The sequence below is a fragment of the Terrapene carolina genome, unplaced genomic scaffold (genome assembly GCF_002925995.2).
Source record: "Terrapene carolina triunguis isolate 2854851 unplaced genomic scaffold, T_m_triunguis-2.0 Scaffold95, whole genome shotgun sequence".
Lineage (NCBI taxonomy): Eukaryota > Metazoa > Chordata > Testudines > Emydidae > Terrapene > Terrapene triunguis.
The window spans coordinates 28,492,196-28,505,739 of NW_020664446.1; the positions used below are offsets into that span (position 1 = coordinate 28,492,196).

General features: G+C 41.7%; 1 protein-coding gene across 1 annotated transcript in view; it reads right to left on the bottom strand.

Moving 5' to 3' along the window:
- CFAP46 (cilia and flagella associated protein 46) overlaps positions 1-13,544 on the bottom strand; it is a 195,461-nt gene that overhangs the window by 78,056 nt on the left and 103,861 nt on the right. Inside the window, exons 27-31 of the mRNA XM_026651052.1 lie at positions 6,048-6,132; positions 5,804-5,942; positions 3,689-3,872; positions 2,172-2,331; positions 361-584 (exon numbers count right to left, since the gene is read on the bottom strand). Coding sequence (XP_026506837.1) covers positions 361-584; positions 2,172-2,331; positions 3,689-3,872; positions 5,804-5,942; positions 6,048-6,132 — 792 coding nt within the window. The remainder of the gene's footprint in view (positions 1-360; positions 585-2,171; positions 2,332-3,688; positions 3,873-5,803; positions 5,943-6,047; positions 6,133-13,544) is intronic.

Here is a 13,544-nt window from a genome sequence, read left to right on the forward strand (position 1 = left end):
ATCAATCATGGTTCTTATTCTACCCTAGCTATTTAGATAGTAAAGTTTAGAAACCATTGGAAGAAAAAGTGGATCCACAGGCTCCAAAGAATATACACACCAATGGAGAGTAATGGCTTTAACTGAGCACTGTCTTTCTCCCATATGGTTGTTGGAAGAATTTGAACTACACAGAGGTGTTCTCTAGTTTCTTGTGATAATTTTCTAATTTAAAGCTTAGAAACTGTAAAACTATATCCTAACAATATTGTAAAATTGGATATATTATAATAAAGACAGTTAAAATAACAAAATATTGTCTCCCTATGTATTCATATATTAGATAAATTAAATGTGATTGGTAAATTCTGATCTTCTCACCTGCCAGATACGAATGATGTAAGCATAAGCCATCAAACAGTGCTGTTGATGATAAGGTGAACTATGGCCAGAAATTACAGCCATTAAAGTATGTGCTCTAAACAAAGTTTCCAATTGCCTTATGTTTTTTAAATCTTCATTAGCAATTTGGGGAATTGTAAAATTTACCCCAAAATCCACCTTCAGCTTTGCTGGAGATGGTATTTCTTGTTTGATGTTTTTCTCTGTTAAAAAAACAACAACAAAACAATGTCAATGGTCTGACATTATACAGTATTTCAAGCCTTATTTAAAGTTGCATTTCTGAGGTGGAAATGAAAAAGAATCCATTGATAGCAAGATGACCCTATTAGAAAAATGGAAATCCAACTTACCAAAGATGACCTTGCCATGATAGAATAATATTACTTCTATCATAGTTTCAATTATTAATAAAAACATAACAATATACTTAAAATTAACTCTAAGCAATGACAAAGCAAAGAAATGCAGAGTAAGGGCACCCTCATCTAATTGTGCCTGGTTAAAGCAGCCCATGGGGTGGATATTCTAACTTTCTGTTCTGGGCCCCCTTAAGAGTGTTGCTCTAACTGTTACTAGTTAAATGTGGAAGATTGTGGGATCTGAGATTTTAACAAAAATATCTATATTCCCCTAAAGGGGCAGAGGCAACTTTAATAAGTTCATAATTTGATCTATTGTTTTTCTTCTATTGTTCTCAAAATCCATGAAAATCTATATATACACATTTTTATACAAAATGGTTAATGCTTTTCTTCTTAAAAGGGAACTCATTAAAGGGGCCCAGCATTCATCAACAACCAGCAAGATGATGTGGAATGGAAGGGAAATACCATGAAAGAATAGAGATTAATTTTAAAGTAATATTTAAAGAAAAAAACACATGAATAGAACATTTTCAGTGCCATTTTAATTATGCAGTGTTAACAGAGGAATCATGCATCTTTCACAACTGCATCTCATCACTTGTTCTTTTTTGACCCATCTCATCTATCTACATAAAAATAAAACACAAGTGGAGAAGATGTGAGTTAATGTCACACATTATTCTTCTAGAAATAAGTTGCTTTCTTCAATTAGACTGGAACATTCTATCAAAACTAGTTACTGAGGCATTAGCAATGTAAATGCTACAAAGAGTAAAAACTTTTCAAAAGGGCCTAGTGACTTAGGAGCCTGAGTTGCTTTTTCAAAAATCATGAAGTCCCATTGACAATCATGTTTTACAATGGGACTTAGGCACTTTTGAAAATTTTACCCAGAGATTTCATAAAGTAAGGGAAATAGGGTATAGGGATAAAGAAATGGGGTGTAGCTTCATAGTTGTAAAAGGGACTGGGAGTCAGAACACCAGATTCTATCTCTGGTCGTTGCATTGAGCATTCATGGGCAAGTGACAGTCTCTCTATGCCTCCATTTTGCCATCTGTAAAAGGGGTACAAACCAATTATTTACCACATCAACACTTAAGAGTTCTTGACAGTCTCTGGCACCTTTCTGTCAACCTGTTCCATTTCTTCTGTGATTTGTTTAAGGGCCTGATGCAAAGTTCTCTGCAGTTACTGACGTCAGTGAGTTTTGAATCAGGCCTTAAGTGAAGAAGCTCGGGTTTTTCATTTTGACTTCCTCTTTAAGTCTTTTGTAGATGAAGAAACATGTACTATATAAGGTCTTTTTATATTCTAAAAATGATCATGTGCTTTTATCCTATAAAAGGCAGAAAGACAAAAAGCATATACTGCATTCATGTACTGAAATTATTTTGAAGGATAAGTACATCAGTTACACACCTTCTTCCTCAAGAGGTCCTTTGGCGAGTTTCAAATGTAGCAAGATATCTACTGCCCAGTCCAGATGTTTAATAGCATCATTAAGAGGAAACTGATTGCAGTATAACCATTCTGCAAATTCCATTAGATAATCAACTTTCTGCCACTCACTTTCTTGTTTCTACACAAAAGACAGAATGATTTAGTTCATATATTGTAGTTTGTAACATCAAATTACTGATACTAAGATCTATATAGATTTGTCATTAATTTTTTTGGAAGCAAAAATTTAATTTTAAATAGGCAATTTATTGACATTGCCTAATCAGGGAAAATGTATAACTGAATGTAATAAAAAAAATCAGTATTAGTTAAATTTCTTTTCTTTTATTAAAGTCTCCATCAATTAGTTACTGTTGGGCCTTTTCCTCCTTGAGAAAGGCCAGGCAACAGTTCAAGTGTGTTGATACAGAGTCCCAAGACAAACTACATCCACTTGGTTTTCCATCAGAAAAGTAATTTCAAAGTTATGAAAAATAATCCACACCAAATTAACAAACTGACAAAATAATTTGCACAACATTTATTCTTTCTATTAAATTGAACTATTTTAAATTCTGATGAAAAATAATGCTAAATGAACATGTAATTAGTGGTTTACGCTTATGTGTAATTCTAAAGTGATGGAGATATCAAAGAAATTAAATTATGTACAAACATTCTTCTCTTTTGCTCATTATCAGTCCATCACTATTGGGAAGGAGCTAAGCAGTGAGACAGTAGAATGGAGGACTGAGAGAAGAAGACTACAAATGGAAGATAAAGAATTGAAACTAACAATGGCCAGGTGCTGCATTAAAAATCTCCCTGACTGGTGTTAAATCTGGTTCTGACCAGGATATTGCCAGGGGTACAGTGGAACGGGTCTCAATGCCTTTGGCCACAATTTTGGCAGCATCTATGTATACTTTTCCAATAAACATTTGATCCACTTTGCAATAGATTATTTAGCTCTTGAGGGTGGGCAATGCAATGCATCCCCTCGTAGTTTTTATTTCTAATTAAGGTTTTGTGGCTTGTGAGTCAAGCATACTATCTCATCAACAGCAACATCCAAATCTATGGAAGTCAAGTAGAGTCTTTCCAATAACTTCAAAAGACTTTGGATTAGGCCTCAAATGATGATCTGCAGAGGCAAACTGATAGAGAATTATCTTTTAGGAAATGTATCTGATTATATTTGCAGGGTATGCATTTTATTCATGTAAAATGCTATCACTTTTTCCATTTATACACACATTTCAATCAGGTGTTTTTTGAACACTGTGCCTTTCAAAGTTCAAATTAAATAAAGAAAAAGCTAACAATTATAAATCTTGTATTACTTGCTTTAGAAAAGGATGTCTGCATACCTCCTGGAATATTACCTCACAAACCACCTTAAAAAATATAGGCATATACCGTCACATATACCTTTCAAACTATACACTTAAAATTATATTCTATTAAGAGGCTATTAAAATTAACAACATAGAGACCTGTAAAGCTTCAATAGCATTCTGATAACAGGTTAACTGCCCAACAATGTCTTTGGAGATTGGTGCTAGACGATGCCACATATGTGACAAATAGTCCTCACTTTCATCCTTGAATTTCTGAATGTCCATCATAAAGTTACGTCCAAGTCTTGCCTTCACTATAACCATATGTTTGAAAATCAGGCTAAAAAAAAGTTTAGAAATTAATCAGTTTCTTATCTGTACAATTATGCACTGTATCTTACAGTATGTTACAGTTGAGAAGGTAACTGCACTTCACTACTCATCTTTCTTTTATAGTTAAGTCAAATTGCCTGCTCCTCTGGATATTTACAAACCTTAACTTTAGAAAATAAATTAGACCCTGATCCTGCAAAGATGCACATATGTAACCTTATGCACTGTGACCAGTTCCTTTAACATCAGTGAGACTACACATAGGGTACGTCTATACTTACCTCCGGGTCCGGCGGTAAGCAATCGATCTTCTGGGATCGATCCCGGAAGTGCTCGCCGTCGACGCCGGTACTCCTGCTCTGCGAGAGGAGTACGCGGAGTCGACGGGGGAGCCTGCCTGCCGCGTCTGGACCCGCGGTAAGTTCGAACTAAGGTACTTCGACTTCAGCTACGTTATTCACGTAGCTGAAGTTGCGTATCTTAGTTCGAAGTGGGGGGTTAGTGTGGACCGGCCCATAGGGGAGATCCTCAACTACTGTTAATCGTCATATCTCTGTGCTTAAATCTTTGCACATGTGTAAGTCTTTGCAGAATCAGAGCCTTAGGTTGCTTGTAGTCTAGTTTTAGAGTTTTATCCTAACTGGATTTAGAGCTGGAGAAAGTCCAAATTCCTGTTATTTTATCTTAAAAGGTGGTAGTACCCCCTCCTCCACCGTTCTCTCACTCATCTAACATGAAATAGAGATTCAGACATGTGAAATTGTAGCCCGGCTCCAAGCAACACATTTAGACGTAAATGTTGCCATGGATTTTTATGCAAAACAAACTGAATAATAACTAATAATTCAAATATATTTTTAATAATGTATCAGCCAAACAACGTTCTTCAACCAGACAACGCATGCCTTGATGTTCAACAAGCCCGGTCATTAAATAAAATAAAAGTTAAATATAATGTTTTATTATAGTATTTTGACTTAAATAATGAAATAAGCTATGTGAGGAGTCACCCCCCTCAAAGAGCCTCAGCTGAATCCACTGTAACCAATGAAGAGACCTAACCCCAAAGTCAGGAACAAGAGACACAAGAACTTAACGGAGAAATATGAAATATACCTCTGATGGGATACTATCTTAACTGGTTAAGCCACAGTGTTTGCTTGTCAACATTGTCTGGAGGGTTTACTTAGAGAAGTAACATATCACTAGCAAACTCCTATTTTGGTAGATGATATAAAATAGACAGGTGTCATGAATACCAGTCAGGACAAAGAAATAATAAAGAGGGGAGCTGGAGAGGTTAAAACATGTGTGGAACTCTCACTGAAAAATGCAAGGATAACAACATCGGGGGGAAATAACTGATCATATATTTTATATTATTGTTTTATTACAGTAGTGATCAAAAGTCTAAATTAGAGGTACACATGCATAGAGAGGGAAGACTAAGCTGCCTGAGATCTCATTCTCCTTAGCTCAATTTCATTTCAATGCGTAATTTGAATCGTAACTCATCCCGTGATTACATCTAAAAAGCTTTTCTTACAACATCTTGCTTTTAAAGTCTGGACTTCAGATAGTAATTAGAAGAGAAGAAAACAGAGCAAAGAAAGATCCATAATCAAATAGTTGAAAAGTTTATACAGTACCTACTTAGGAACTTTTTTAAAGATGACCTGCACAAACATTATAAACATTTTAATTATAAGAAGCAATTGAAGATTGAGCCTTTCTTTGATTCTCAAGAACAGTGTGAAGAAGCAGGGAAAAGATACAATATTGTCTTCTGTTATAAAAATTGTCAGCTCAACAAAAAGGCAACCTCTATACTATTTTATTAATGTAAAATATATATTCAAATGTCATCCATATTTTTATATTTCTCAAGAGTCAGGATGCTTAAAATATTTCAGTAAAAAAAGAGATCAACCAACTTACAGTCTATGTTTAGTTCGAGGCAGAACTTGAATGGCTTCATCTAACACTTTGAGCCCTGTCTCCCAATCACTTTTATCAGCATACATATGGAATAATAACCCATACAGGGATGTTTTTAATGTCAGATCCTCTTCAGTACCTTTGAAATACATTCAAACGATATATTAACATTGTGAAATTAGTGCAGCCATCTCACAGAAATATTAGACTATTCATTTTTGCATGACAAGAATAAAATACATGCCTGGGAGAAAATGACCTTCTGATGATCCACTACTTTGAAAATCCTTTGTAGGCCACTGATGAAGCTGCAACATATTTTCTGTTCCCTAAAAAGAAAGAAAAAAAAAAAAGTAGTGCATACATTTTTGTGAGCACAACTCTTCAAGCTCTGTATTGTTTTCTCTGTATAAATAGGATAAATGCAATTATAATATTTAAACTATTAATACACTAAGTGTAATAATCATTAATTGAGAGGGTGATTATGTCAGTTAATAAGCATATGGGAGTTGAAAACTACAACAATTTTCCTCCAAATCAATGTTTCTAATGGCATAGTGTATTACACAATTGCATTGATTAATACAATGAGCTACATCATACATTCCCATACCATAATGTTGCTTGAGGTAACTATATGTTGTCAGTTTTGTTCTAGCTTAGCTGGCTTTAGTTATGTAACTGGATGACCACAAGTATCACAGAATTAAGGGATTTTTGGATGGATTTTTTTATCTTGTATCCAGTGTGACCAATCCCAAAGATAATATTCTTTAAGCACCTGGCTGTTTCCACATGCAAACCCCAAAGGTATGGTTCTGCTGGTATACAGACCACAAATTACATAGGGACTACACTAGTAAATTCTCTAAACTAGAGTTATAGCTATTGGACAACTGATCGGTTTTGGACAGGCCAACACATGTCTTCCTAGAAGTGATGGAATCTCTAGGATTTACACTGAGAGTTGAGGAGAACGCCAACATAGCTCACAGTAAACAGGACACTGGTTTTTTAAAGCTCTTAGTACTTAGCAGAGTTGGTCCTTATCCTCAAATTTTGTTTTGATTCAGATACCACTCACCTTTCCAGGATGGTACACATCTTAAACCAACTGTGCCTTTGCAGTGTTGGATCACTGTATTACCCTGCCCACCTGACATTCATCTTAGGAACATAGGAATTACTATACTGAATCAGTATACACAAGTTGTTAGCGTACACCATTTTCTGTCTCTGATAGTAGCCAGTACAATATGCTTCAAAGAAATCCTAAAGTGGACATCTATGGACTGACCTGCCTGTAAGGGCAACTAACCACTATCACTCTGTGGCTGGCATATGCTCTGAAGCATGAGGGTTTATAACCTTTCTAAAAAAAAGGTTTTGTTCTGTCTAATGCATATGTGTGGATGTTTCCATGATCCACATAAATATTTAAATCTTTTTTATGACTCCTATTAAGGTTTTAGTCCAAATTATATCCTCTGGCAATGAGTTCCATAAGTTAATTATGCATCGTATAAAAAGCATTTCCTTTTACCACTTTTAAATTTCTTGTCTTGTTAAGCTCTGTAAATAACCAGACCCTTAGCAAATAGTGTCAAGTGGCAGTAGCTACTGTGACGGGGCAAGGCCAGATGGCTATAGAAAAGTAGAGGGAGATAGATATATTAGCCCCAGGTTAAACAAATCCCTGGTACCAGGATAAGTAAATGGCAGCTGCTCCAGGTCAATTAAGACACATGGAGGCAATTAAGAACTTTCCAGAAGGCAGGGAGGATGCTAGGTTGATTGGGACACCTGAAGCCAATCAGGGGCTGGATGAAACTAGTTAAAAGCCTCCCAGTTAGTCAGGTGGGCGCACATGTCAGGAGTTGTGAGAAGTTGCGCTGTTGGAGAGACTGAGCTGTAGACACCATATTAGGCATAAGGAAGGAGGCCCTGAGCTAAGGGTGAAGTGGAGCTTCAGGAAGTGGGGGCTGCTGTGGGGAAGTAGCCCAGGGAATTGTACATGCCCTGTTCCTAAAAGGTCAGTTACCATAGCTGATACTATTAGGGTCCCTGGGCTGGAGCCTGGAGTAGAGGGCTGGCCCAGGCTCCCCCCCTTTGGCTCTCTGATTAATCACTGAGACTGGGAGACAATAGAGACTGTGCAAGGGAGGATAGCTTCTCCTCACCTCCCTTGCTGGCTTATGATGAAAATGGCTCAGTAGACTGTGACCCTTGTCTCTAAAGAGAGAAGGGTTAAGTGGAGGGTCACAGTGAGCCTCTGAGGCTAGCGAAATCCATCAGGAAACGCAGGACCCACAGAGACAAGGACAGAGCTTTGTCACACTACCTTATCTATAAGCCATCAAAACTCTTTTAAGTTTACAACCGTTCACATCATTATACTTTCAAGTACAGAGTAACACTCATCAATTTTGTCTTCTAATCACTTTGAAACAGCAGACCAGTCATCACGCTTCTGATTATTAATGATTTATATATTACTCGGGGAGGAAATAAAATTCAGTTTTTTGTTCTTTATTATACACTCTGTTACTACATGATCGAAGATATAGCCTGAGGCTGAAATGGTACACTCTGGTATTACTGAGCCTGAATGCAAAAGATATGAACAAGATTTTAAAGGCCTGATGCAAAACCCATTGACGTGAAAGGAAAGACTTCAAAGAGAAATGTATTAGTTTTCTAAAGAGAGAATTCTAAAAACTTGAAGTACAAAAAGAAAAGAAAAATGTCTCAATAAATAGATGGTTATGTTTCAACATGACAGTGTACACATATCAGGAAATGATCTGGTGTTCTCTTCTGGCCTTAAACTTCAGGGCTCTATGAGATTTGAAGAAAATTAATGTGATACCATCTATTATGCTGCAAGTATTTCCTATCTACCTATCTACTAGATGGTATTTAGAAAGGTGCCTATTTCCACATTGTGTAAAGGGTTTTACTGAAAAGGTTTAAAAAGTATTTCATTTTATTATTGACTCTTAACACCCTTTCAGTTATAGTTTCCCCCTCAAAACTGTTGAATATTTTGTTGAATACCAGCCCCCACTGAAGAAAGTATGCGCAATAAAAACTCTTCCAGGCAGGTGGAAGAGAAATCAGATATTTTGCAGTTCTGAGGAAAAAACTCATAACTCTTGTTCTTCAAGATGTGTTGTTCATGTCCATTCCAATCAGGTGTGTGCGCACCGTGTGCATGCCAGCCGGAAGATTTTTCCCTTAGCAGCATCCATAGGGTCAGCCTGGGAGCCCACTGGAGTCGTGCCTTCAGGGCGCCCAATATAGGGCCCTGCCCACCCGCCAACCCCTTAGTTCCTTCTTGCCGGTGTGACAGACCCAGACCAGTGGGGTACAGGAGTCTGGTAGAGGGCAAATATACTGGTCACTGGATGAGTAGTTTTCTGTTCCCTGAGTGACCAGAGAAGGGGCTGCACTAGAGTAATCAGGAACCTGCTAGAACCAGTTAAGGCAGGCAGGCTAATTAGGACACCTGGAGCCAATTCAGAAGAAGCTGCTAGAATCAATTAAGGCAGGCTAATGAGGGCACCTGGGTTTTAAAAGGAGCTCACTTCAGTTTGTGGTGCGAGTGTGAGGAGCTGGGAGCAAGAGGCGCAAAGAGCTGAGAGTGAGAGGGTGTGCTGCTGGAGGACTGAGGAGCACAAGCGTTATCAGACACCAGGAGGAAGGTCCTGAGGTGAGAATAAGGAAGGTGTTTGGAGGAGGCCATGGGGAAGTAGCCCAGGGAGTTGTAGCTGTCATGCAGCTGTTACAGGAGGCACTATAGACAGCTGCAGTCCACGGGGCCCTGGGCTGGAACCCGGAGTAGAGGGCGGGCCCGGGTTCCCCCCAAACCTCCCAATTGACCTGGACTGTGGGTTCTTCCAGAGGGGAAGGTCTCTGGGCTGTTCCCCAACCCACATAGTGAATCTCTGAGGCAAGAAAATCCGCCAATAAGTGCAGGACCCACCAAGACAGAGGAGGAACTTTGTCACACCGATTACTCGGACAGAGGGGTAGGAGGGTGGGTATTGGAATGGACATGAACAACACATCTCGAAGAACAACAGATACGAGAAGGTGAGTAACCGTTTTTTCTTCTTCAAGTGCTTGTTCATGTCCATTCCAAAGGCCACATCATCTCTGGCTTGCTGGGTGATTGCATAGTGCGTGGGGTGAAAGTGTGTATGGAGGATCACGTTGTTGCTCTGCAGATTTCCTTTGTGGGAACCTGCGCCAAGAATGCCGCTGAGGAGGCCTGAGCCTTGGTGGAGTGTGCGGTGATTGAAGGAGCGGGCACCTTTGCCAAGCTATAGCATTTCTGAATGCATTACATGATCCATGACGAGATACGCTGAGAGGAGACAGGAAGACCTTTCATTCTGTCTGCCACTGCCACGAATAATTGGACAGACCTTTGGAACAGTTTCGTTCTCTCGATGTAGAAGGCTAGCGCTCTTCAGACATCCAATACATACATAAGAACGGCCGTACTGGGTCAGACCAAAGGTACATCTAGCCCAGTATCCTGTCTAACGACAGTGGCCAATGCCAGGTGCCCCAGAGGGAGTGAACCTAACAGGTAATGATCAAGTGAGCTCTCTCCTGCCATCCATCTCCACTCTCTGACAAACAGAGGCTAGGGACACCATTCCTTACCCATCCTGGCTAATAGCCATTAATGGACTTAACCTCCATGAATTTATCCAGTTCTCTTTTAAACGCTGTTATAGTCCTAGCCTTCACAACCGCTTCAGGCAAGGAGTTCCACAAGTTGACTGCGCTGTGTGAAGAATGAGTGAAGCCTCTGCTCCCTGGTGCTGCAGTGCAGCTTAGGGGTAGAATACAGGGTGGAAGATGTCCTGGTTGATGTGAAATTGGGAGACAACCTATGGTAGAAAAGCTGGGTGAGGCCTGAGCTGAACCTTGTCCTTATGGAATACTGTGTTAGGGCCCTGAGCTCAGACACCCTCCTAGCTGAGGTTATTGCTACCTGAAACGCCACCTTGTGAGAGATAAAGGAGGGAGCACATCGCCAAGGGCTCAAACGGCGGTCCCATAAGTCTGGAAAGGACCAGATTGAGGTCCTAAACCGGGATAGGCTGTTGGACCTGTGGATATAGTTTGTCGAGACCTTTAAGGAAACAGCAGACCATCTGGTTAGCACAGACCAAGCAGCCCTCTGCACCTGGGTGGAAGGCAGAGATGGCGGCCAAGTAAACCCTTATTGATGACATGGACAGTCCCTGCTGCTTGAGATGGAGAAGATAGTCCAGTATAAATGGCACCGAGGCAAGCGTCGGGGATGGAATGTGCTGCACCGACCAGACTGAAAATCTCTTCCACTTGATGGAGCCCCGGCTGTGACTCAGGAAGGAGCAGAATCGCTGACACTTCCTATTGTGTCGCATAGCGAACAAGTATATCTGGGAAAACCCCACAGATGGAAGATTGAGTTTATTACATCCGGGCGAAGGGACCACTCGTGGCCGTGAAACGACCTGCTGAGATGGTCCACCAGCTCGTTCTGTATTCCAGGGAGGTATGATGCTTGCAGGTGTATCGAGTGCTCTACACAGAAGTCCCACAGCATGAGGGCTTCCTGGCACAGGGGAGAGGAGCATGCACTTTGTTGATATAAAACATTGCCGTTGTGTTGTTCGTCATGACTGATACACATCTCCCTGCTAGGTGAGCTCTGAAAGTCTGGCATGCCAGGCGCTCTGCTCTCAGCTCTCTGACATTGATGTGTAGAGCGAGATCTGCCTGAGACCAGAGGCCTTGTGTTCTAAGGTCTCCCAAATGTGCCCCCCAGCCCAAGTCTGATACATCTGTCACTAACGAGAGGGATGGCTGAGGGCTGGTGAAGGGGACCCCTGCACCTACTACCTGTGGGTCGAGCCACCAGAGGAGGGAGTTGAGTACCGGGCGAGGCAGGGTTATAATCCTGTCCACACTGTCCTGGACTGGTCGATACACTTACGTTAGCCATGACTGAAGTGGTTGAAGTCTGGGTCTGGCATGCTGTACTATGTAGGTACAAGCCACCATGTATCCCAGGAACTTCAGGCAAGTCCTTGCTGTAGTGGTGGGGAACTGCCTGAGACCTTGTATGATGTCACCCAGGGACCAAAACCTTGCTTCCAGGAGGTATGTCCTGGCTTGTGTCAAATCCAGTACTGCCCATATAAACTCTATCCTCTGAACAGGGGACAGCATTGATTTCCCCTCGTTTAGAAGGAGACCCAGGTCGCTGAATGTCATTCTTATGAAGCTGACCTGTGCCTCCACTTGAGACCAGGTGTGGCCCTTAATCAGCCAGCCGTCAAGGTACGGGAAAACCTGTACATGCCGCTTGCGCAGGAACGCAGCCACGACTACCATGCACTTGATGAACACTCGAGGAGCCACTGACAGGCCAAAAGGGAGGACTGTGAACTGATAGTGGTTGTTGTTCACTACAAACCTGAGGTATTTTCTGTGGGACGGTGTGATTGCTATGTGAAAGTACGTGTCCTTCAAGTCAAGGGTGGCATACCAGTCTCCTGGATCCAATGAGGGGATAATGGAGGCCAAAGAGACCATGCGGAACTTGAGCTTCGTCACAAATTCGTTGAGTTCTCGCAGGTCTAGGATGGGCCAGAGCCCATCCTTAGCTTTCACTATTAGGAAATACCGGGAATAGAAACTCTTGTCCCTTTGCTCCTGAGGAACCTCTTCCACTGCTACCAGTGAGAGGAGCGAGTGCACCTCCTGTATAAGGATTTGCTCGTGAGAGGGGTCCCTGAAGGGAGACGGGGAAGGGAGTTGGAAGGACAGGAGGGCACAGAATTGGATGGAGTATCCCCTCTCTACCGTGCGGAGTACCCAGCGGTCCAAAGTGATATGGGACCATGCACAGTAGAAAGGGGATAGTCGGGACAAAAAGGTAAGGCTGGATAGATCCAGTTCTTGTACTGGTGTGCCATCCTCGACCGCACCCTCAAAAGGCTGGTCTGGGGCCAGGAGGTGGCTTGGGCTGGCCAGAGCCCTGGCCCAAGGATGGGTGTGGTCTTTTCCTGCCGCTCCTATTCCTTCTCCAAGGAGCGTCCTGCTGGTTCTGCGGTTGGTAGAACTGCGAGGGAGGCTGCGGCTGGAAGTACCTGCACTGAGTGACGGGAGTGTGGAGGCCCAAGGACTTGAGGGTGGCCCTTGAGTCCTTTAGACTGTGGAGTCTTTTATCCGTTTTATCGGAAAAGAGGGCCGAACCTTTGAAGGGGAGGTCCTGGATGGTTTGTTGGACCTCGTAGGGAGGACCAGAGACCTGCAACCAGGTACTCCTCCTCATTGTGGCCATTGTACGGGAGGCTGCATCTGCTGCGTCCAATGTGGCCTGTAGGTAAGCTCGATAAATTAGTTTCCCTTCCTCCACCAGTGCTGAGAACTCCCCAGGAGACTCCTGTGACAGCAGCTCAGCAAACTTGGACATCGGGCTGCAGGTGTTATGTGAGTATCTGCTAACGATAGCCTGCTGGTTTGATATGCAGAGCTGCGACCCCCCAGTGAAGTAGATCTTTCTCCCAAAAAGGTCTAGTCTTTTAGCATCCCTATTTTTAGGAGAGGGCCCCTGGTAGCCCTGGTGCTCACGCTGGTTAGCTGCATCAACCACCAGAGAATCGGGAGGTGGGTGGGTATGTAGGTGCTCGTATCCCTTTGAAGGGACAAAGTACTGCCTCTCTTTTTT